The sequence below is a fragment of the Mastigoproctus giganteus genome, chromosome 14 (genome assembly GCF_048544385.1).
Source record: "Mastigoproctus giganteus isolate SK-2022 chromosome 14, ASM4854438v1, whole genome shotgun sequence".
NCBI classification, from domain to species: Eukaryota; Metazoa; Arthropoda; class Arachnida; order Uropygi; family Thelyphonidae; genus Mastigoproctus; species Mastigoproctus giganteus.
Window position 1 is genome coordinate 88,381,719 of NC_143588.1, and position 25,424 is coordinate 88,407,142.

General features: G+C 38.7%; 1 protein-coding gene across 1 annotated transcript in view; it reads right to left on the reverse strand.

Annotated features, from left to right (window-relative positions):
• Positions 1–25,424, reverse strand: part of LOC150075328 (uncharacterized) — a 192,659-nt gene that overhangs the window by 33,937 nt on the left and 133,298 nt on the right. The window contains exon 8 of the mRNA XM_090388765.1: positions 6,727–6,861. Within this exon, the coding sequence (XP_090244891.1) occupies positions 6,727–6,861 (135 nt within the window). The remainder of the gene's footprint in view (positions 1–6,726; positions 6,862–25,424) is intronic.

Here is a 25,424-nt window from a genome sequence, read left to right on the forward strand (position 1 = left end):
CAGAGAAGAAAAATGCATGGGATACATACAAATTAACACGTGACACAGAAGCCTATGATAGATACAAGTTGATCTGTAACCAAGTTACAAAGGAGGTTAGGCAGGTGAAGGCAGATTACGAGAAATCCTTGGCAAAGGATGCGAAGAAAAACAGCAAAGAGTTCTTTACTTATGTAAACTCTAGAAGGAAGGGGATGAATCAGATTGGTCCACTTGATATTGATGGGTCAACTGTTGATGATCCTGCTCAGGTAGCTAACAAACTAAATGAATATTTTGCATCGACATTCACACATGAGGAGTTATTCAGCGAGAGGAATGCCAGAGGTGTATTCAACTCTGGCAGTAAGCTAGAGAATCTTATAATAACTGAGAGTAAAGTGGAGGAGAAATTGTTGAAGATAAACACAAGAAAGGCACCTGGGGGTGGATGGAATCTATCCAGTTATATTAAAGGAGGCAGCAATGGAAGTAAGCAAACCCTTAGCCATAATTATGAGAGCTTCCTTGGACTCAGGGGAGGTACCCATGGACTGGAGATGTGCAAATGTGACCCCAATTCACAAAGGAGGATCAAAGGCTGACACAAGTAATTATAGACCTGTGAGTTTAACTTCTCTTCCCGGAAAATTAATGGAGGCACTGGTTAAAGAAGCACTGCAGGATCATCTAGACAAGACTTCAGTTATAGCTCAGACACAGCATGGTTTTGTTAAGGGGAAGTCTTGCCTGACCAATTTGATTGGATACTATGATGCAGTCACAAAAGAACAGGATGCAGGGAATAACTTTGATATTATATACTTGGATCTTAGAAAGGCTTTTGATACTGTTGCACATGGAAGACAGCTGCACAAATTGGAGCAGTGTGGCATTGGAGGCAAATTGCTGCTATGGATAAAGGGGTGGTTGAGGGGGAGAAGACAGAGAGTGGTAATCAATGGACACTGCTCATCGTGGACTATTGTTATTAGTGGAGTCCCTCAGGGTTAAGTATAGGGTCCTTTATTGTTTTCTGTATTTATAAATGATATTGATGATGGTATATCAAGCTTAATGTCCAAGTTTGCAGACGATACGAAGGTTGGCAGGGTTGTCAAGGACACTACTGACACTATGCTGCTGCAACAGGATCTGGAAAGGTTGAGCAGATGGGCTGAGAGGTGGCAAATGAAGTTTAACATTGACCAATGTAAAGTACTACATATGGGAAACAGCAACCCCAGAGCAACGTATCAACTGTGTGGTTCTACACTGACAGTGGTAGAGAATGAAAGGGAACTGGGGGTGGTTGTGCAGGCAGATATGAAGTTCTCTGAGCAGTGCAGACGGGCTGCAAGAGTAGCCCATGGTGTATTGTCAATGATATATAGGAATTTTTCTAGCAGGGATAAGGAGGTGATTATTCCCTTGTATAAGGCAATGGTCAGGCCACACCTAGAGTACTGTATACAGGCCTGGAGACCTCATTTCAAGAAGGATGTAGAGCTGCTGGAACGAGTACAGAGAAGGGCAACAAGATTAGTGAATGGAACAAAGGGGTGCTCTTACGAAGAAAGGCTTACGTTTTGCGAATTACAGTATCTGGAGACTAGGCAGCAGCAAGGTGATCTGATAGAGGTGAACAAAGCCTTGAATGGTTTGAGCATGCTCAATGCTGATGCGATTCTTCCTCTTGCTCAGAATAATCACCTGAGAGGGCATAAATTCAAATTGAGGAAAGACAGATGTAGGATAGATGTGCTGAAATTTGCCTTTAGCCAGCGGGTGGTTGGTAGGTGGAACAGACTTCCATCCCTTGTCATGGAAGTTGATAGCCCAGATAAGTTTAAGGCTCGGCTGGACAGGTATTTCGAACGAACAGAGGGGTGAAGTGGAAGTGGTTATTTTTTATTTATTTATTTTACTTTAATTTTTTTGGCTGATGCTGCATAAGCTTGCTTTCTTGCATCAAATGCCTCTACTAATGCTAATGCTAACAGTATGTCTATGAGACAGTGAGTGTAGACACACTGTTAGAGATGAGTCATTAATTAACCTAACTACCCTCTTCTGAATGGAATTTAGAAGCCTGAGAGATATTTTGGGGGCACCGCCCCAGATGTGGAAACAATATTCCATGGTAGGGCAGATTTGCGAATTGTACAGAGTGAACAGCTGCTTAGAAAAAAAGTAACGCCGAGATCAAAAGAGAAAACAAAGTTTTTTTGATGCAGAGGAAGCAATATTTGTAATGTGCTTGTGCACAAGAGAGATTAGAAGTCAGGGTAATCCCCAAAAGAGAGATATCAACTTGCTGTTATCATTATTGTTATTATTTGGTTTTTAGGAGCATTAGCAACTAAGGCCATATTGCTCCGGGAATATGCTGTGGTCATTCCCTGACCTTTCCGCATCCTCCGTATTTGGTGGTGACGTGCTCGAACCCCGGTCTAATCAAGAAGTGTGTGCTACGCACTGCTGCTCCTTCCCACCTGGCTACGGAGGCGCCATATCAACTTGCCTAGAAATCAGAGTGTCACCAAAGATAAGCATAGGAGCAGAAGAATCCATTTTGCGAGATATAAGACAGGACAGAGTTTTAGAACGATCGAAATCGACTACGTTGCCTTTGCCCCATTGGAGAATTACCTGGAGATTGGCATTTCAAGGAATTGGTAGTGGATATTCGAGAAGTTGAAGCTGATTGAGCAGGGTGAGGTTTCTCAAACTGAAAAGTGGAATGCAATGTGCTATCATCAGCAACTATGGATAGCATTTCCGGTCAATGAAAGGTCATTAAGATACAAGAGGAAAAGAGTGTGGGAAAGAACTGAACCTTGGAGGACACCAGCATTATTGGAGAAGGTAGTAGACAGAGAGCCATTTACCATCACCCTCAATGAGCAGTCAGAGAGAAAACTGGATAACCAATTACAAAAAAAAAAAGTTGGCAAACCATAAGATGGAAGCTTGTTTAGAAGACCTTTATGCTAAACATGACTGAAAGCCTTTGAGATGTCAATGTTGCGACTGATTGTGTTTCACCGAACTTTTCCATTGAATTTGTCCATATATCAGTAACATAAGCATCATGCAGAATATCACCAGTGGATCGCACTGATGGAATCCATACCGGTGATTATTGATCAGACGGAAGGTTTCTAGGTTATGTAGTTTAAGAGTTGGCAGTTAACTGATTTCTCCATTACTTTAGAAAGGTTAATTGCAATGGGACGATAATTTGATTCGAGGGATTTGTCGCCCTTTTTAGGAACTGGCTGGATATGAGCAAATTTCCAAGCAGAAGGAAAAACATCTTTGGAATAAGAAAATGAAAAATGGTGGCAAAGAACAGGGGTAAATTCAAGAGCACAGGTTTTGAAAACAAGTGGAGAAATACCATCAGGGCCCGGAGCTTTCTTAACATCAAGATTCATCAAAATCCTTCTGACATCCTTTTGACAGAAGACCACAGGAAGCATTGAATGGAGCGTGCTGGGAATGGTGGGAGGTGTTTTACCAAGATCATTAATACATGAGAAGAAAAATGGGATGTTAGCAGGTCAGCTTTATCCTTGGCTGAAGTGATGATAGAACCATCTGGTTTTGACAGAGGTGGGAGCAGAGATGGGCAAAAGTTGCGGCGAATAGCTTTGGCAAGAGATCAGAATGCTCAGCTACCATTAGGGCAAGAAGCAAGTTTTCTACTCTTAGCCTGTTCAAAATCTAGTTTGGACTGATTAATACAATTTACAATTGTTGCGAACTTTGGTATAGGCAGAAAATGAAACTGAAGAATTGGAAACAAGCCAATTACGATATGCAACATTCTTCTCCTGAACGGCCTTTAGCACATTTATTGGAAAACCCAGGTTTAGATAAAGGACAAGATTTTAAAGTGGATTGTGGTATAAAGGATTCTATTCCTACAAGAATAATTTCACTGACACAATCTGAGCAAACGCTGACATCAGAAGTTTTGAAACAGTAATCCAACAAAGAAAAAGAAGAAAAGAAATCTCACATGTCATCCCATTTTGTATTCTTGTAATGCCAAACAACACGAGGTTTGGCATAGCCATGAGATAAAGGCTCCATTTGAGAAGAGACAATCACCAGGTTGTGATCTTAGGTGCCTAAAATACCACTCACTTCAACCGTGTACTTAGAAGGGTTTTTTTGTGAGAAAAAGATCAAGGTTATATGGTTACGATTGTCCAGTATTCTGGTAGGTAAATGAATAATCTGTGCAAGGTCATTAATAATTGCAAAAGTCTCAGTATCTTGACCAGCTGGGTTTGTGTGACTAGAAAACGGAAGCCAGCTGGAGTTGTGAACATTAAAATCACCAAGGAAAATTACCTCACTGTTAGGAAAGCTGGACTGGAGAAGGTCAAGTTGCAAAGAGAGGAAGTGATTAGTGGAGTTGGGAGAACGGTAGAGATAACAGATGAATTTGACACAATGAGGTAGAGAGATTTTAAACCAGTGAAGATCAAAGAATGGAGATTCCAAATTGCCAAGTCTCTGACAGGGAATATCAGAACGGACATATGCACAGGTACCACCTTTGAGGAGAAAGGAATCATACAGCAAATAATTTGGGCAAATGAGATGAGCAGTGGTTGAATCAACCGATAACTGAGATCATGTCAGAAAAAGTACATGGGGTTCGGCAGACTGTAAGTGAAAATGGACCTCACTGAGATTAGAACTGAGACCATGTATATTTGTGAAATGAACTAGGAAGTGTTTGGAAGGTTTACATCTTTTTGCAGATAGGTTTGCTCTATTAGTTTGAAAATTCATGGTGTATTCAACAGTAAGAAAAAGTGGGTGGAACATGCTGTATGAAGTAATGAAATTTTGGATATGGCGTACCGATGGTAAGAATATACCCAGATTCTTGACATAACATGATCACAACAATGCCCCACGCACACACACACTACTCAGACTCCCTCCAGTCACTATCTGGCAGAGTAGAGGTAGCAAGATTATACACTAGCTGATTAGTACACCGGCCCGGTGTACTAACCAGTCGCCAGCCTGCGAACACTGTTTTAGAGCTGTACCCTCGAACTGCAAGGAAGTTTGGATCTCGCCATAGTGTTCATCATAACCTGAAAACACATCACTCATACTGCATGAGATGGGGAAGGGTTGACTGGAAATTAGCTCTGGAAAGGACATGGGTTCCACCACTTCAAGTCTCTAATAAACAAAGTGTAGTGGTATTACACCAGTTGATGAGAGTCATCTACCACCTAGTATTGCCTGGAAACACAAAGAGGTGGCATTGCTCCATGTGGAATGGGTGTCACACCTTGACCCCTACTTACGTTGGTTTACACCTGGTTATAAATCCCATGTGGAAAGGGTGTCACACCTTGACCCCTACTTACGTTGGTTTACACCTGGTTATAAATCCCACGTGCAAGCACCCACAGTGTGCTTGTGCATGGCGATTATACTCAGGATTACTAACAGTCCCACCATAATGAAGGTACAAGCAGAGAATTTGGCTGTCACAGACCATTTGGACTTTGGTAAAATTGGGTCCACTTGACTTGAGTGTCATCCGAATATCAGTTCCACCAGTGTTTTAGAATCGCAGGTAGCAAGCGCAGCTTGTCTGTCATATCTGAGAGAAAAATAAGAATGCTGATGCAAAACGTTTATGCTGATTTGTTACATTAGTCATGAGTTTTCAATTCATCTTGATACAGTTGATAGTAATGATGTGATATTGAGATCCCCCCCCCACTAGTTTGGCGTCAAGGTGTTTTATTTCCATTTATAAACTCAGCTTGATTAAAATTCATCTTTTTTTTTGCTGTGCAATTAATAATGAACTATACAATGCTGCAATTATAGCTGTCAGGTTTTCAGAACTGCACTGAAATAGTGTTTCTATATTGTAATGTTTTTGTTTTTATTTTTGATATTTTTTTTCCATAATTCTTTTTCTGGTATCATTTTTCCCCCTTCTATTTTCTGTTTATGCTATATATATAATGATGATTATAATCAAATCTCTTATAATCATCAAATGATAAGAGATTTGTATTGTCAAATCACTTATTATTTGTTGATAAAGCTACATCTACCACACATTTTAGTTTTCCATTTTGGCCTGTAATAAATAGAATCTCGCATTCTGGTTTACGTTAAATTTGTATTTATTAGTAAAATCATTGTTTCCTGTTATATTGCTGATTCTTATTCAATTTATGGATATGAAAATTACTCTGAAAGCCTTGAAAATACAGGTGAGATCATATAAATTCTCAGATCTCTTTTCAATAACCACAAATGATGAATAAAACAACAAATGAGAGAAGCACAAATGATTTAAGAATTTCACCTCCTCTAAACTAATAATTCAATTAAATGCAACAGTTCTTGTTTTGTCTGAAAATGAGAATAACATAAATTGATGAATTTTTCACAACGCTCAAAAATAAACAGAGACAGCACTATTTTTTATTTATAAAAAATTAAAACAGACAATTTACTGCAAGTGCTGAGATAAGTTTAAATAGTATAAATTTTCATACAATTCAAAGGAAATTGAGATGTTATACAAAAGGCTTATGTATCAGTATCAGCAAAAATGATTTCCAGCTGCTGACTGTAGTAGCTGGAATGTATATATCTATAATACTAATTATAGCTACAACTGCTATTTCAGAATTCACACTGGATTAAACAAAGTAGCAGAGTAAACAAAATTACAATTACCTTCAAAACTTTGCCCACGTCCTCTAGAAAGTCCAATTGGCATGGTGTTAGGTTCACGTCCAATTCTTGTTAAATTTGACGATTCATTCTCTTTTGACATGCGATCTCCAAATATGCTTGCTGCTATTCGTTTTCCTAAAATGAATAAATATTTTTAAAATATAATAAATTACACCTAAAATAAAGCATAACAATGAATCTAAAAATACCAAACAAATATTTAGAATTCAAACTCAGTGATGGTTTGTTTCAACTTTTTTCTCGACTTCCTTAGGAAAACTGAAAATATTTATAATTTATTCAGAAGATAAACAGTTACCAAAGATTTAAAAAAAAATAATAAATAAATAAAAAATTCCATGGCTCAATTTTTATATACATCCTTTTAAACTACTAAAGCTTTCAGTTGTTGTTGTTTTGGTTTTTAGGAGCATTAGCAACTAAGGCCATATTGCTCCGGGAAATGCGGTGGTCATTCCCTGACCTTTCCTCATCCTCCGTATTTGGTGGTGACGGGCTCGAACCCCGGTCTAATCAAAAGCTTTCAGACAAGCGTGCTATCATATTCAGCTAGTCATGCTGTATCATAGCTTGTTCAATAACACCTTTCCATAATACTTATTTGTCTGCTAAAACTATTTTGAACCCACATTCAATAGCTTGTTATAATAAAACTAAAAGTTACTGCTACAAAATATCAATTGTTATAAGTACACATTATAAAGTACTGCAAATTACATTTATTTTGATCAACTGCACATGATGCAATACTCAAATTATGGATAGAAGCACAGTGAAACATACCACTCATTATACTTCATTTCTCCTCTCCATTTTAAAAAATATTTGCTGCAGTCTATGGTATAAATGCAGAGAGGTGTCCAGCTGTAAGGTTGTTGGCTTATTGCTGTTAACAGTCTGACAACTGAAATGGAATATTTTTGCAAATAGACAGTTTTTTTTTTTTTTTTTTAATTCACGAAGATTCCAAGCTGCATGGTAGTCAGATAAAAGTGCTGTATCTTCAGAATGACCAAATTACCACCCTCTCTAAGCAATATTAGGTAGTAGATCACTCTCATCAACAGTGCAATACCATCGGAAGCTTGATGTGGTGAAACCCGCATTTAGTCTCCAGCAACCCCCACATCTCTTCCATATAATTTATGTCTTTTGAGATTATTATGGGCATCATGGTGATATCCAATCTTCCATACATTGAGGGTACAGCTCTAAAATGGTATTTGCAAGCTACCTGCTAGATAGCTTGCAAATACCATTTTAGAGCTGTACCAAACCACTGGTCCAAACCTAATGGTAACTCTCTAGGAGGCAACATAATCAGAGTATCATCTTGCTGCCTCTACTCTACAAGATAGTGACTGGAGAGAGTCCTAATAGTGTATGCAGAGGGCATTGTAGAGACAATATTATGTCAAGGAGCTGGATACACCACATCCAAAAATTTCATTACTACGTACATGTTCCCCCCACCTTTTCTTTACTACTGAATACATCATGAATAGTAAAACTAATAGAAAAAACTTATCTGCGAAAAGATAAGCCTCCAAACACTTCCTCATTCATTTCACATATATATATGGCTGTTCAATAAAGAATGATCATAATTTTTTTTTTCACAACATACCTTTATTAATCATCCATATTTTGATGGTCCTATTCAAAGTAGACCTCATTTGATGAAATGCATTTACTCCAAAGTTTGTAATTCTTCATAAACATGGTGCATTTTAGAATTTCCTCTATTCCTTATAACTTCTGATGACTGGAAACATTTCCCTAACAGTTCCTCCTCCTCCAACTTTAGAGTTAGTTATTTTGTTTTTAGGAGCATTAGCAACTAAGGCCATATTGCTCCGGGAAATGCGGTGGTCATTCCCCGACCTTTCCACATCTTCCGTATTTGATGGTGACGGGCTCGAACCCCGGTCTAATCAAGAAGCGTGTGCTATACACTGCTGCTCCTTCCCACCTGGCTATGGAGGTGCCACTCTAACTTTAGAAATAAAAGGTTAGGGCTGTAGGGTGGAAGGTCAAAACTGTAGAACTAATGAGGAACACATTTGAGATTAATGCTGGCTAAGTACTCGATGATATGAGCTATGTGAGATCTCACATTATTGCAATGCGGCATCCACCCACTTGTGTGCAGTTGTGGTCGTTTGTGAAAAATGTGATCCTGCAAAGTGTGCAGCACAGTTCTGTGATGCAATTTTGTGTGCCTTTCCTGCAGAAGCAACAAATTTTGCTTTTTTTCAGTGTTGGCGATGACACAGACTTCCAAAGTGTGCTTTTTTGCTAACCATCAGTTCCAGCTCCTGACAAACCTCTTTGCAAACATGCTGTTGTTTAGGAGTGAGTAGTCTTGGAACCCAGTGGACACAAACACATGCCATGTAAAAATGGTAATGGAGAATACCGTGCATGGTTCCTACTGATATTTTCAACATTTCTGCTAGTTGCCTTACTGATAAACTATGATCTTCACTCATCAGTACAGAAGCAGTGATTGGGAGTCCAGGATTGCGATTTTTGTGATTGAATCATGTGGTGATTATAAACCACATTATAAACCACCTCCATGCTGTGCTATATGAAAGTATAGGCCTCTTTTAACATTTCATATGCTTCAGATGATGAAATAAAATTTGCGAGAAGGCATACTATTCTTGAGTGTCACGTCCATTGTTAGTAGGCAAAACTTGACTGACTTCCAAGGTCACACTGTGAGCAGAGTGAACTGCACAGTTGCTATGTGATGCAGCTTGGTTTGGTCTTAAATTCTGCAGCTCAGCTAGAAATAACAAGAAGTCCAGTTGTTCATGAAAAATTATGATCATTCTTTATTGAATAGCCATTGTACACGGTCTAAGTTCCATTCTCAATAATGTCTGTTTCCAGTCTGTCAAGACCCACTTACTTTTTCTGACAAAATTCGAATCATTGGCTCATCTCAGTTGTTCTAATTATTTGTTACTACGATTCCTTTCGCTTCAACAGTGGTACTTTTGCATATGTCTGCTCTAATATTCCCTGTCAGAGACTTATTAATTTGGAATCACCTCTTTTCAATCTTCTCTGGTTTAAAATCCCTCTACCCCTTCTGTGAAATTCATCTGTATATCCCAAATTCACAAAGGGGGATCGAAGGGTGACATGAGGAATTAGACCAGTTAGTTTAACTTCTGTTCTGGGTAAAATAATGGAGTCACTGGTTAAAGATGCATTAAAGGATCAGCTAGACAAGACTGCAGCAATAATTCAGACAGAGTATGGGTTTGTTAACTTGTCTGACAAATTTGATAGGATATTATGATGTGGTTACAAAGGAACTGGATGCAAAAAATAATTTTGATATCATATATTTGGATGCTTTGGGGCTTAGAGGGGAACAGGTATCCTGTGTGTTATCAGACACTCAGCCTAAAACACTGATGGGTCCAATATCTCTCTATTACAGAAGATTTAGGAGAAGTCCGGTTGGCCTGCCTAACTAAAATCCACTTATGCACACCTTCTCGATGGTAAGCCCTGTTGTGTCACTTAGGTGGCTACAAACGTGTAGAGTGGTTCTCTTCAAGACGCCTGGTCAGCGTGAAGAGGAAAAGACCAAACCCTCCAGCATATGAGAGCACAACAATACAAATGGCCCTCAGTCCCCAGCAGCTTTCACTCTCCCTCTTACGGCAGCGAGAGGATCAGGGTGGAAGCAGAGGGTGCTAAGAATCTCTGGGTACGACCAAGCTGCCATGCACGGAAACTGAACTTGGCCTGTTATAATGTACGATCACTCATCGGTGAAGACAGGATATTAGAGCTGGAAAAGGAATTAGAAAATGTTAATTGGAATATCATCGGTTTGGCTGAAACAAGAAGAAGAAATGAATCGCTTATAAGTTTATCAAGTGGAAATCTGTTGTACACCAATGGAAACAGTGAAAGGAGTGAAGGTGGAGTTGGGTTTGTGGTCCATAAAGATTTTAAAAACAACATTTTGGAATTCAAAAGTACATCACCAAGGGTGTCAAGACTAATACTCAAGATTTCTAAGAGGTACAAGCTAAAGCTTATAATGATTTATGCACCAACATTGAGCCATGATGATGAAGAGGTTGAAGAAATGTACACCAAAATTGAGTCTTCTAGATGAGCAGAAACCCACTACACTATTATTATGGGGGACTTCAATGCTAAGGTTGGAAAAAGGCAAAACAGCGCAGAAAGAGGAACTATAGAAATTTTGGAATTGGTGAAAGAAATAAGAGGTGAAAGACTTGTGGAATTTGTAGAATCTCAAGGACTGTCAGTAATGAAGTCCAAATGGATTAACAACCAATGAAATCGACTTCATCCTCACTAACAGAAAATATATTGTGAATGATGTTACCATCCTGAATAAGGTAAATGTTGGAAGTCATAACAGAATGGTAAGATGTACACTTCATATAGATGTAGGAAAGGAAAGGAAAAAAACTGACTCGAGTAAATAATACAAAGATCTTTGAGATAACAGAGGAGGAGAAAAAGCAGTATGTACTGGAACTTAAGAACAAGTTTGAGCTTCTGCAGACTGCTCAGGACCAAGATATCGATGAGGAATATTACAACTTTCTGAAAGTGATAACGCCCAAGAAACCTATAGGGAAACAGAAATTCAAAGAAGAAAAAATTAGTCAAGAAACATTTGTCATGATGAACCGAAGACAACAAATGAAGAGCAAGAAAAACACTGACAGGGAGAAAATTGAGTATACTGAGTTATGCAAAGCCATTAGAAAGAGACTCAGAGAGGACATAAGAAGATTTAACACAAGAAAAGTAGAACAAACATTAAGGGAAAACAAAGGATTTAAATTAGCAGCCATGAGCAGTAATACAGAAAGACAAATGATACTGAAACTGAAGAATAGCGATGGTGTACTTATAAACAGCAGAGAAGGCACATAATTCAAATAGGAGAAGACTACTATAGAGAATTATACAAGGAGTGAGGGAATGATACCAGCAGTGGGGAAGATGGATTGCAAAGTAGCAACACATACGACATACCCGATATTCTTCCTGATGAGGTAGAACATGCATTGAAGAAAATGAAGAATCGGAAAGCCCCGGGGGAAGATGAAGTTACTGTAGAGTTGTTAAAATTGGAAGGAAGAGACATAACACAAAAACTGGCAAGACTCTTCACAAAGTGCATTAGAAAAGGTGTGACACATAAGCAGTGGAATAATGCAATCATAGTTTTGCTGCATAAGAAGGGAGATAAATCAGAAATTGGAAATTATAGACCAATTAGCTTGTTATCCTACATCTACAAGTTGTTCACAAGGGTCATTACTAACAGATTAGAAAGAATACTTGATGAGAATCAACCGAAAGAGCAAGCTGGCTTTAGGACAGGATTCTCAACTATGGATAACCTTCACATAATATCACAGTTAATGGAGAAAGCAAATGAATATAAAACACCATTATGCCTGGCATTTGTGGATTATGAAAAGGCATTTGACTCTATACAGCAAAAGGCAATGTTTCGGGCACTGGAAAGACAAGGCATAGATACCCCATATATTATGATTTTGAAGAAAATATATAAGAGTGCTACCTCCTTTATTAGACTAGACAAAGACAGTAGCAAATTTAAAATCGAGAAAGGAGTTCGACAAGGAGACAGCTGTTTACTGCTGCCCCTGAGGAAGCTTTCAGAAGATTAGACTGGTCGCAGAAAGGAGTCCAGGTGAACGGAGAGTACCTAAACCATTTACGATTTGCAGATGACATTGTGGTTATAAGCCACGATCCCAAAGAATTAGAGAAAAATCTTAATCAGTTATGCACAGTTAGTAAGGATTTTGGACTAAAGATAAATATGGCTAAAACAAAACTAATGATGAACAAGTATGCTTGAAAAGGTGGAGTCATATACTTATCTGGGACAAGTTATTAGCTGTAATAATGATAAATGGCTGGAAGTCAAGAGAAGAATAAATCTTGGATGGCTAGCATTCAGGAAATATAGTCACATACTGAAGAGCAATATCCCAGTTTGTCTGAAACGTAAAATAATGAATCAATGTATACTCCCCACCATGACTTATGGAAGTGAAACTTGGGCACTCACCAAAAGAATGGAAGAGAAGCTGGGAACTACACAGCAAAGAATGGAACGAATTACATTGGGAATCAGACTGTTAGATAAGAAGAGAAACACATGGATTAGGCAGCAAACTCAAGTAAAGGACATTCTTATCAAAACTAAAGAACTAAAATGGTCTTGGGCAGGACACATAGCTCGAAGACATGATGACAGATGGACTAAGAAAATAACAGAATGGTACCCGAAAGGAGCTAGAAGAAAACCTGGAAGACAAAGGCAGAGATGGATAGATGAAATTCATGAGTTTTTGGGTAGTAAATGGATGGCCAGTGCTCAAAACAGCAGGAACTGGAAAGTTGCTGGAGAGACCTTCATCCTGCAGTGGATTGAAAATGGCTGATGATGATGATATTTGGATGCGCATATATCCATATTCATATATTTTGTTGCGCATGGAAGACTACTGTACAAATTGGAGCAGAATGGTATTAAGGGTAATTTGATACAATGGATAAAAGGATGGTTGAGTGGGAGAAGACAGAGGGTGGTAATCAATGGGTGCTGCTCTTCGTGGACTAATGTTATTAGTGGAGTCCTACATTGTTCAGTGTTGGGTCCACTGTTGTTTTGTATATTTATCAATGATATTGATGAAGGTATATCAAGCTTAGTGTCAAAGTTTGTAGATGATACAAAGGTTGGCAGGGTTGTTAATGACAGTAATGGCAGTGTGCTACTGCAACAGGATCTAGATAATTTGGGCAGATGGGCTAAGAAGTGGCAACTGAAGTTTAACCTTGACAAATGCAAAGTACTGCATATGGGTAGAAGTAACCCCAGAGAAACGTACCAACTGTGTGGTACTACAATTAAGGTGGTAGAAAATGAAAAAGACCTGGGAGTAATTGTGCAGTCAGATTTGAAATTTTCTGAGCAATGCAGACAGGCTGCCAGGGCAGGTCATGGGATTTTGTCAATGATATGTAGGAATTTTGCTAGCAGGGAAAAGGTGGTGATTGTCCGTCTGTATAAGGCAACGGTCAGGCCACGCCTTGAGTACTGCATACAGGTCTGGAGGCCTCATATTAGGAAGGATGTAGATTTGCTTGAGCGTGTACAGAGAAGGGCAACAAGATTGATGAGGGGAATGAAGGGATCCTCTTACCAAGAGAGGCTTAAGTTCTGCAAATTGCCGTGGCTGGAGACTAGGCACCTGCACGGTGATCTGATTGAGGTGTATAAGGCCTTGAATGGGTTGAGCACACTGAATTCTGATGGGATCCTTCCACTTGTTCAGATTACGAACCTAAGGGGGCATAAATTCAAATTAAGAAAAGACAGATGTAGAATAGATGTGTGGAAATTTTCCTTTAGCCAGCGGGTGGTTAATTGCTTTAACAAACTTCCATCTGTCGTTGTGGAAGTGGACAGGTTAAACAAATTTAAGGAGGAACTGGACAGGCATTTGGAGGGAATGGTGTGATTTTTTTTTTTTTTTTTTTGACTGATGCTGCATAAGCTCATACACTTGCTTTCTTGCATCACATGCCACTACTACTACTATTGATCACTCAACCTGGAACTCTTTGAAACCCTACCCTTTCCAGTCCAACTTTTCCTAACAATGAAGTAATTTTCCTTGGCCATTTTAATGTTCACAACTTCAGTTGGCTTAAGTTTTCTCCTCACATGGTTCAGCTGGTTGAAATTCTGAGGGTTTTGCAACACAGACTGCTCATTTACCTAGCAGAATACCAGACAATTCTAACGACACAGCCAAAACCCTTGACCTTCTTATAAACAACCCCTGAAAGTACACGGATGAGGTGAGTAATCCTTCAAGGCCAGTGTTCCTCAACCTGTGGTCCCTGGACCACCAGTGGTCGGTCCGTGAGATGGTTGTAGGTGGTCCATGGGAAAGTAAATTTTATTGTACGTATAAATATAATCACAAATAAAATTAAAATTGGCAATCAACTATTTACTTTGTTGTCGCAAATCAAGAGGTATCCCTTACAATGTAAGGGATACTTCCTGATTGAATGTAAGGCTTACAATGTAAGACATTGTGTTGCCAGCACACTTTTGATGAGGCCACAAGCTTTCACCTGTCACAGTTGATCACCAGCTTCTGAGCATGTAATATGTATTGAATTGAATTTGCTTTTGTGTATGCATAAAGTATATTTTTACATTTTCACAAAAAATGTGCGAGAATAACTGCTAATTTGTAGTGATTATTTGATTGTATATGTTGGACGAGTTTTTTTTAGTATATTTTTAATTACAGTGGAACTTCTCTATTACGAACTTCTATTTAACAAATTTCTCTATATTACGAATTTTTTCGTGAAACATTGCACCTTGAAACAAAATTACATGTAAAATTAACCCCATATAACGAAGTGTTAGTCTCTCTGTAACGAATTTTTAAAAAAAATTAGTAAAAGCATTTTTGAAGATTTTCAAGCATTTACTGCTAAACAGCGGCTCAAATATACTGCCTCCTTCCCCACTGAAATTTCGCATTAGCATCTGGAATTAAATAATCATTCTTTTAGTGAACACTTGTGGCCGTTGACGCCCGTAGGAGGGTCTTTGTTTCATTTTTGTTACAGTTATTAAACCAAATGGGTTTTCATAAAAGTGGTCGTAAACTTTACAATAAATAGGGTAGATTTGTAAATTTATGTTGGCTCAGGGGAAAGCGAAATGCGCTGCGGTAAACCTTTAGCATGCTGCGGCAGCAATACATAGAATGCTACCATAGTCGGTTTTTAGTAATGCCTACTGAGTGACATTCGCTTCTCACCTCAACTGTACCACGTGACCTTCATGTCAATCATTATATGATATGTCCGTTCTCGTCTAACTGGACCCCCCAGTAGATGGTTTTCATGATTTTTTTTTTTTTTTTTTCGTTCGTCATCAATCACATAGGCTATATGCTCCTGTTTTTTTTTTTTTTCCCCCCCTGAAAAGTAACATACAGCATACGTTAATCATAAATTTTCTTTCATGTATATGTGAATGAAAGCGGAATAAAATAAATTCACAAAGTCGTATATTTCTTCAAAGTGAGTGATACTGTTGAATTGGCAAGCGAACGTCATTGAGTAGGTGGTACCTGTACTAACAATTCACTGTATGGCCAGCGCAGCGAAGTTTCTGGTGAATGTATCGGCAAGAGCTGCAGTCCAGTAATTTTTACAATTGCGAAAACAATGTCGAAGAGAAAGTGTTTAAGTATTAATGATAAAACAAAGATTGTTATGATATTGACCAGGGTTTTAAGAAAAAATATGTTGCGGAGAAATATGGCATATCTGCAAGCAGTCTTATCTACGATTTTAAAAAAAATCGAGAATCAATTTTAAATGCAATTGAAGGAGGAGTACACAAGAAGCGAATTAAGTTGTGTATATACGAAGATGTTAATAAAGCTGTTTTAAATGGGTGCAAATGATACGTGAAAAGAATATCCCAATATCAGGCGTAATAATTAAGCAACAAGCTCTGAAATTTGCAGTCTCTTGGACGTACAGAATTTAATGCGAGCACTGGGTGGCTAGATAAATTTAAGAAGCGCCACAGAATTGTGGAAAAGGTTATTTGTGGAGAAAGTGTTAATGTAAGCAAAGAAGATTGCAACAGTTGGAGGAACAATACCCTAAAGAAGATTTTGAAAGAATGAGCGTTTGGGTTTATTTGGGTTTAAACTAAATGGGTTTATTCTTTAAATGTTTACCGAATAGAGCACTTGCTTTTAAGGATGATAAATGTTTTAGCAGAAAATAAAGCAAAGAAAGAATCGCTGTGCTAGTTGGAGCAAATATGACAGGAAGTGAAAAATTAAGACTTTTAGTCGTCGGAATATCAAAAAACCCAAGATGTTTTAGAGGCACAAAATCTTTGGAAGTTGACTACACCTTTAATAAAAAAGCATGGATGACAAATGATATTTTTGAAGAATGGATATTAAATCTAGACAAGCATATAACAAAAGAAAAAAGGAAAGTCGTGTTGGTAACTGACAACTGTCTGGCACATCTTGCCAGTATTTCTGCCAAACTTAAAAGTGCGAAGTTGTTTTTACCACCAAACGTAACATCAAAACTCCAGCCAATGGACCAAGGCATTATTAAAAATTTTAAATTTCATTATCGAAAGAGAATAATAATGAAGATTGTCAATGCATTATCAGAAAATAGAAACTTGGAGGTTACAATTAACCTTAGAGATTGCATCTCTGAACTGGCCAAAGTTTGGAAAAACGATGTCACTGAATACACTATTCAAAATTGTATTTCGAAAGCAGGATTTGCATTGAATACAGAAGTTGAACAATGACTGGACGAACAAGATGAACTGCCCCTTTCACAACTGAAAAACTTTTGGACATTATTAGAATCGTCTGGAAACATCGAAAATGAAATAATAATGGATAGTTATGTTTTTTAGATCACAGCAGAACATCCAAATGAAGATGAAATACTGCTGAACAGTGTTAGACGCGACCATGATTACGAAGAAATTAACAATGACGCTGAAGACGCATCAGAACAACCCGTAGAAAAGCCAACTCGCAAAGAAATGATTAATGCTTTTAAGACGATTCGTATGGGTCTACAGTTTTGTGAAAATGTTCCTGATAATGTTTTTAATGCTCTGTACAAATGTGAGGTTTTCTTTGAGAATCAGACAATTTTTTTAATGTACTGTGCAAACGAAAATTAGATTTTTTTAATTTATGATATTTATTGGCAAAAACTGTGTAAACATAATTTAAATAAGTATGTTTTTGAAATAAAATACATTAAAAATAAATGTAGATTCGTTTTCATTTTCTAATTAGATAACAATTTCTAATAAAAAAGATATTCTCTGTATAAAGAAATTTCTCTATAACGAAGTTCAACTGTATATTTAATTAATAAGTGATATTTTGTTTCAGATTGGAATTATTTATTTTAGGAATTTAATATCAGCCCTATACTCAGTATCGTATACTGAACAACATGGATAAGTGGCTAAAGACAGGATTTTTTAAATGTCAACCCAATACTAGTTTTTTCATAGATGTAAAGGAACCCTAGTCGGTGGCCCACGGTAAGTAAGACTGCTTCAAGTGGTCTATGAATGATAAAAGGTTGAGAAGCACTGCTCTAGGCATCTAAGATCACAACTTGGTGACAGTTTCTTTTCCGATGGATCCTTTCTCTCATGGAAATCTCAGCCACGTGTTGTTTACGTCACAGTGCAAAATTGGATGATCTGTGAGATTTCTTTCCTTTCTTTTCTTGGCTTGATTACTGTTTTAAACCTTTTTAATGGCACATAGTTTTGTAATTGCTACAGTACAACCTGGTTACTTTGAAGTTAAAGAGACCAAAATATGTCCATTTTGATTTAAACAGGTGGAAATTGTTCATTAATTAATTAAGAAATTTTTAGCCAGATATACTTTTATTAACCTTGCACAGAATTTTCATAATTCTCATTTAAAATATTAACAATCTTAATTTCATTGTGGTACACATTTCTGAGCTGATGGTTAATTCATCAAGTTAGTCAATATGAGAAATAACAATTGTGTTGTGAATAAATTCAAAGGAAATATTGTATTTCATAACTTAACTGTAGTATGTGGTAGGGGAATTCTAGTGTTGTAATTGTGGTAAATAGGTATCTCCAAAATTCACATCATGTAGGTTGGTGTCAATTAGATAATTTTATTATCTATTATAATTAACTTGTAACTCTACAAAAAGAACAGTATAATGTAAACTTGATAGTGCAATATATATTATTGCTGATTAACTGAGGAATAGAGTAGTATTATTATTGCATTTAAGTATATTAGTTTAGTATTATCAATTATACTGAATTTCAATGGAAATCATGCTTCAGACTAAAGCAGCAAAGCAAGGGCTCAAAGTAACGGGGACTGTTTTGGCCAACTGGAGAACTGAGGAGGGATGGCTATCCTACAAATCATGGCTTCAGGAGATGTGCTACTTGTTTGATGTTTGCACTCTGGAATGGGACACAACACAACACAACCAAAGAGGGATGTCTTTGTGTGTGTTCAATGAAGAGTGAGAGGACATTAGGTCGGAATTCAGCATCCTGATGAGCATTTATGAGAGCTTGAAAAACGGTGTTTGCATTCTGGAATGGGCCATAATACAACCAAAAGGGGATGTCTTTGCATGTGTTCGATGAAAAGACCCTTGAAGGAATTAAACAAGGGGCTCACCTATGTGGACTAATGTTATTAGTGGAGTACCTGGAGTTCAGTGCTAGGCCCATTGTTATTTTCTACATTTATTAATGATACTGATGAAGGTATATCAGGCTTAATTTCTAAGTTTCCAATTGGAACAAAAGTTGGCAGGGAGGTTAAAGGCAGTAATTGGGGTAAGCTATTGGAATAAGACCTAGAAACTTAGCATTAGTAGAGGCATATGATGCAAGAAAGTAAGCTTATGCAGCATCAGCAAAAAAAAAAAAAAAACCTCCCATTTCACCCTTCCGATCGTTTGAAATACCTGTCCAGCTGAGCTTTCAAAATTTATTTAGGCTATCAACCTCCACAACAAGGGACGGAAGTCCACTCCACCAACCAACCACCCGCTGGCCAAAGGCAAACCTCTGCACATCCACCCAACATCCGCCCCTCCTCGACCCGAATCCATGCCTTCTCAGGCGACTACTCCGAGCAAGAGGAAGAATCCCATCAGCACCGAGCATGATCTAACCATTCAAGACTTTATACAGATCACCTCCCCAGTGCCCAGTCTCCAGACACTGCAATTTGCAAAACTTAAGCCTCTCTTCGTAAGAGCAACCCTTTGCACCACTCACCAATCCTGCTGCCCATCCCTGTACCCGCTCCAGCAGCTCCACATCCCTCCCGAAATGAGGCCTCCAGACCTGCATACAGCACTCAAGGTGTGGCCCGACCATTGCCCTACACAAGGGAACAATCACCTCCCCATCCCTGCTAGAAAAACTCCCGTATATCATTGACAAGACAACATGAGCTACTCTTGCAGCCCATCTGCACTGCTCTGAAAACTTCATATCTGCCTGCACAATTACCCCCAGGTCCTTTTCATTCTCTACCACTGTCAGTGTAGTACCACAGAGTTGATACGTTACTCTGGGGTTACTGTTTCCCATATGTAGTACTTTACATTTGTCAACATTAACCTTCATTTGCCACCTCTCAGCCCATCTGCTCAACCTTTCCAGATCCTGTTAGTTGTCCTTAACAACCCTGCCAACCTTTGTATCGTCTGCAAACTTGGACATTAAGCTTGATATACCATCCTCAGTATCATTTATAAATACAGAAAACAACAATGGGCCCAACACTGAACCCTGAGGGACTCCATTAATAACATTAGTCCACGATGAACAGTGTCCATTGATTACCATTCTCTGTCTTCTCCCACTCAACCATCCCTTTATCCATAGCAGCAATTTGCCTCCAGTGCCAAACTGCTCCAATTTGTGCAGCAGTCTTCCATGTGCAACAGTATCAAAAGCCTTTCTAAGATCGAAATATATAATATCAAAGTTATTCCCTGCATCCAGTTCTTTTGTGACTGCATCATAGTATCCAATCAAATTGGTCAGACAAGACCTGCCCTTAACAAAACCATGCTGTGTCTGAGCTATAACTGAATTCTTGTCCAGATGATCCTGCAGTGCTTCTTTAACCAGTGCTTCCATTAATTTTCCTGGAACAGAAGTTAAACTCACAGGTCTATTACTTGTGTCAGCCTTTGATCCTCCTTTGTGAATTGGGATCACATTTGCACATCTCCGGTCTATGGGTACCCCCCCCCCCCCCCCCCCGAGTCCAAGGAAGCTCTCATAATTATGGCTAAAGGTTTGCTTACTTCCTTTGCTGCCTCCTTTAATATAACTGGATAGATCCCATCCAACCCCCGGGGTGCCTTTTTTATGTTTATCCTCAACAATTTCTCCTCCACTTTCCTCTCAGTTATTACAAAATCATCTAGCTCATTGCCAGAGTTTACTTCACCTCTGGCATTCCCCTTCCTGAATAACTCCTCATGTGTGATGTAGATGCAAAATACTCGTTTAGTTTGTTAGCCACCTGAGCAGGATCATCAACAGTGGAACCATCAATATCCAGTGGACCAATCTGATTCATCCCTTACCTTCTAGAGTTTACATAGGTAAAGAACTCTTTTCTGTTTTTCTTTGCATCCTTTGCCAAGGATTTCTCATAATCTGCCTTCGCCTGCTTAATCTCCTTTGTGACTTGCTTACAGACCAGCTTATATCTATCATAGGCTTCCATGTCACCCATTAATTTATATGTATCCCATTCATTTTTCTTCTCTGCCATATGTCTCATTAGTTCATCTGATATCCATTTAGGCCTAAACCTTGAACAATATTTCTTAGTTGGTATGTAAAGCCTAGTAGCTTCCAAGGTAAATTCTCTGAATGCTTCCCATTTTCAATTTGCTGTTGGTAACATCATCAGTTGGTCCCACTGTATAGAATTTAAATACTGTCTCAGACCATCGTAGTCGCCTTTAGGAAAGCAAAAAACCCTTCCCTTTACCCCTGATGTTAGTTACATCTTTAAGTAAATCCCACTTCACCACACTATGATCACTGCCACCTAGTGGTTCCTTTATCTGCAGATTCTTAATGCATGCAGAATCACTACTGATAATCAGATCAAGAGTATTACTCCCTCTAGTTGCCTCCCAAACATGCTAATGTAGAAAACAATCATCCAATAAATCCACAAAAGCCTTGCTAGTGTGTGAGTAACCAACCCACAAATTCTAGTCGATATCTGGAAAATTAAAATCCCCCATTATAAGACTCTCTGATTTACTGGCCCACTCTATTTCCCTGTACAGTTTCTTATTATACTTATCAGAGTCATTAGGCCTATAAGCACACTCCTACTCTCAATTTTGATCTCCCAATGCTTATGTCACATCTCTGGACACTGCACTGTCCAGAGATGTCGACTGGCTTCATTTCCTTGGATTTTGTGTTTCTTAACTAATAGCATAACCCCTCCTCCCTTCCTATCCTGTCTATCCTTCCTGTACAAATTGTACTCCCCAAATTCCAGTTCTGCCTTCCTTATATTTTGAGCAATACTTCAAATCCATCAAATTTATTTACCAAACTCCTAGCATTGGTGTATACGCAAGTATACATGCACCTGTTCCTATTCTTAGCTACCCTAACACAACCCATGTGTTTATTTGTACCACAATGACTCCCAGCAGTCTCTGAAGTACCCTGCATCTTGTTTTCCAGGCTTCTGCTCATTACAATAGAAGCAGTGCAAGAATCACTTTCACCTCTGCCAGTGGCTATTGTTAATCTATTAGTCCTTGTATCCCTCCAAGCTAGCAGTTTTCCGACCCACGTAACACTGCCTCGATAGCATCAGCAAATATTCTTGCTCCCTTTCTATATAAGTGTATCCCATCCCTGTAGAAGTAGTCTCTCCTGTTAACAAGTCTTTTTCTATCACATAGCCATTTCTTCACAAATCACTTAATTTGATGTCATGAGTTGTATTATTGAATGTATTAATTTAGAAGTAAATGTTGGGAATTTGTAAACAAAATCTTCATATGTTGGCAACACTGTCTTCAGTCATTTGTTTCTTGAACTTGAGAGCTTCATGCAGTACTGCTTATCACTTGCAAGCTCAATTCATTTTTGAGATTATCATTTCAAACGTATACTGAAAAGTGAGAAAATGGCTTCATGCAATGCAAATGTTTGAACAATCTGAACTTATTTTGTTATATTTGTGGAAGTTATGTAGTCCTGAAGCCAAAGACATGATATTACAGAATTTGTAAAACATGTGTATTGCGCTTATATCGGAGTGAAACTTGGACCAATGTAAACAATGGGATCCACATAAAATTTTTGCCGAACCTGTGTTGAAGCATTGAGATTGTGGTGAAATGGAAGGCTACGACATTTATAATTTCCATGATTTGATGATAGCCTACAAATCACTATGATGACTGTTACTTAGGCAGAGGAATACAATGCAAAGAGTAAGAAGGGGGCTTGTGTATCCTAATATTTCATCTACCATTAGACCAGTCACACATGGAGATAACCTGCCGATTGCATATATTGGCAAAAGTATCAGAGAGCCCTGAAAGTGAAGCTTCTTAAGATGAAACTGAAGTCTAAATGCCTGGAGACATTGAGTCTGTCCTTCAGCTGTTTTCACAGCATGAACTCAATGATTTGGAAAGAGTTAAATTTACAAAAGGAATCTGCAGAAATCCTTAGTTCTAGACTAAAGTCAGAAAATCGTCTAATACATGGATCGTGTTTCTCATGGTACAGAGAATGAGAACTAGTCCCCTACTTTTCTGAGGATGATTCTGCAGTTTTTTTCAGTAATACGAATTGACTTTATGAACTATCTAGGAATCAATTCTACACAGTGGAGACTTTATTGACTTATCAATGAGGAATTTCACAGGTGTGTTGCTCCACAATGGAAATAAATATGGTTAAGTTCCAGTAGATCACTCCATGCATTTGAAAGAAACATATCAGAACTTGAAGAAGTTGTTGACAAGTATTAAGTATGAAGAACATGTTTGATTGGTCTGTACCAACTTTAAAGTGATATGCATGTTACTTGCACAGCAATCTGGTTACACAAAAATGCATTGCTTTCTGTGTGAGTGGGACAGTCAGGCAAGGAGTAAGCACTGGAATGTCAAGGTCTGGCAGAGAGGAGGGCAGTTTGTTATCTGGATCAAAAAACACAGTTCATAAATCTCTGGTAGATCCCAAAACTGTCCTCTTTCCACATCAAACTTTGTTTCATCAAACCCAGTCTGATGTGCAAGGGCGGAAGGCATTGCATATGGGTAGCAGCAATCCCAGAGCAATATACCAACTGTGGTACCACACTCAGGGTAGTGGAGAATGAAAAGGAACTGGAGGTAATGGTACAGTCAGACATGAAGCTGCCTGAACAGTGCAGACAGTTGTTGTTTGTTTGTTATTTGGTTTTTAGGAGCATTAGCAACTAAGGCCATATTGCTCCAGGATATGCGGTGGTCATTCCCTGACCTTTCCGCATCCTCCATATTTGGTGGTGACGGGCTCGAACCCCGGTCTAATCAAGAAGCGTGTGCTATGCACTGCGGCTCCTTCCCACCTGGCTACGGAGGTGCCTCAGTGCAGACAGGCCGCCAGGACAACTCGTGAGATTTTGTCATCGATATACAGGAACTTTTAAGCAGGGACAAGGAGGTGATTATCGCATTGCATAAGGCAATGGGGAGGCCATATCCCGAGCACTGCATACGGGTCTGGAGGCCTGATATTAGGAAGGAAACAGAGCTGCGTACAAAGAAAGCAATGAGACGTGGGGGGGGGGAATAGATGGGTGCTCTTACCAAAAAAGGCTTCACTTCTGCAAATTGCGGTGTTGGAGCAAACTCAATGCTGATGGGGTTGTTCCTCTAATAAATTCAAATTGAGGAAGGATGATTACAGGATAGATGTGTGGAAGTTTGCTCTCAGCCAATGGGTGGTTGATTGCTGGAACAAGCTTCCATCTGTTATTGTGAAAGTTGATATATATTTTTTTTTTTTTTTATTTATTGCACTAGGCATTCCCTGGAAAAAACTGGCATCCCCCCATCATATTATACAATACCATACTTAAAGACACAGATATATGAATCCACTTATACAATATATAAATTCGTAGATCCATATATTTAGTACATAGATCCCATTGCAGGAGAAGCAGTGCGTAGCACACTTCTTGATTAGACCGGGGTTCGAGCCCATAACCACCAAATATGGAGGATGCGGAAAGGTCAGGGAATGACCACCACATATCCCCGGAGCAATATGGCCTTAGTTGCTAACGCTCCTAAAAACCAAATAACAACAACAACATAGATCCCATTAATTCAGTCCAGTAAGTGGCAGCTATGCATTAATTCAGCAAAATGGAAGGTCTTGCACCTTGGGAACAGCAACCCCAAAATAACTTATACACTTGGTGGAGTTTTTCTAAAGTCAGTAGTGGAAGAAAGGGACTAGAGGGTTACGATACGGTCAAACATGAAGTTCTCTGAGCATTGTAGACAGATTGTAAAGAAGGCCCATGTTGTCCTATCGGTGATTTATCAAACATTTTCTAGTAGAGATAAGGATGTCATAATGTTAGACCTCGGAGTAATTGTGCAGTCGGATATGAAGTTTTCTGAGCAATGCAGACAGACTGCCAAGGCAGGTCATGGGTTTTGTCAATGATATATAGGAATTTTGCTAGCAGGAAAAAGGAGGTGATTGTCCCTCTGTATAAGGCAGTCAGGCCATGCCTTGAGTACTGCGTACAGGTCTGGAGGCCCCATTTTAGGAAGGATGTAGATTTGCTTGAGCGTGTACAGGGAAGGGCAACAAGATTGGTGAGGGGAATGAAGGGATCCTCTTACCAAGAGAGGCTTAAGTTCTGCAAATTGCAGTGGCTGGAGACTAGGCACCTGCACGGTGATCTGATTGA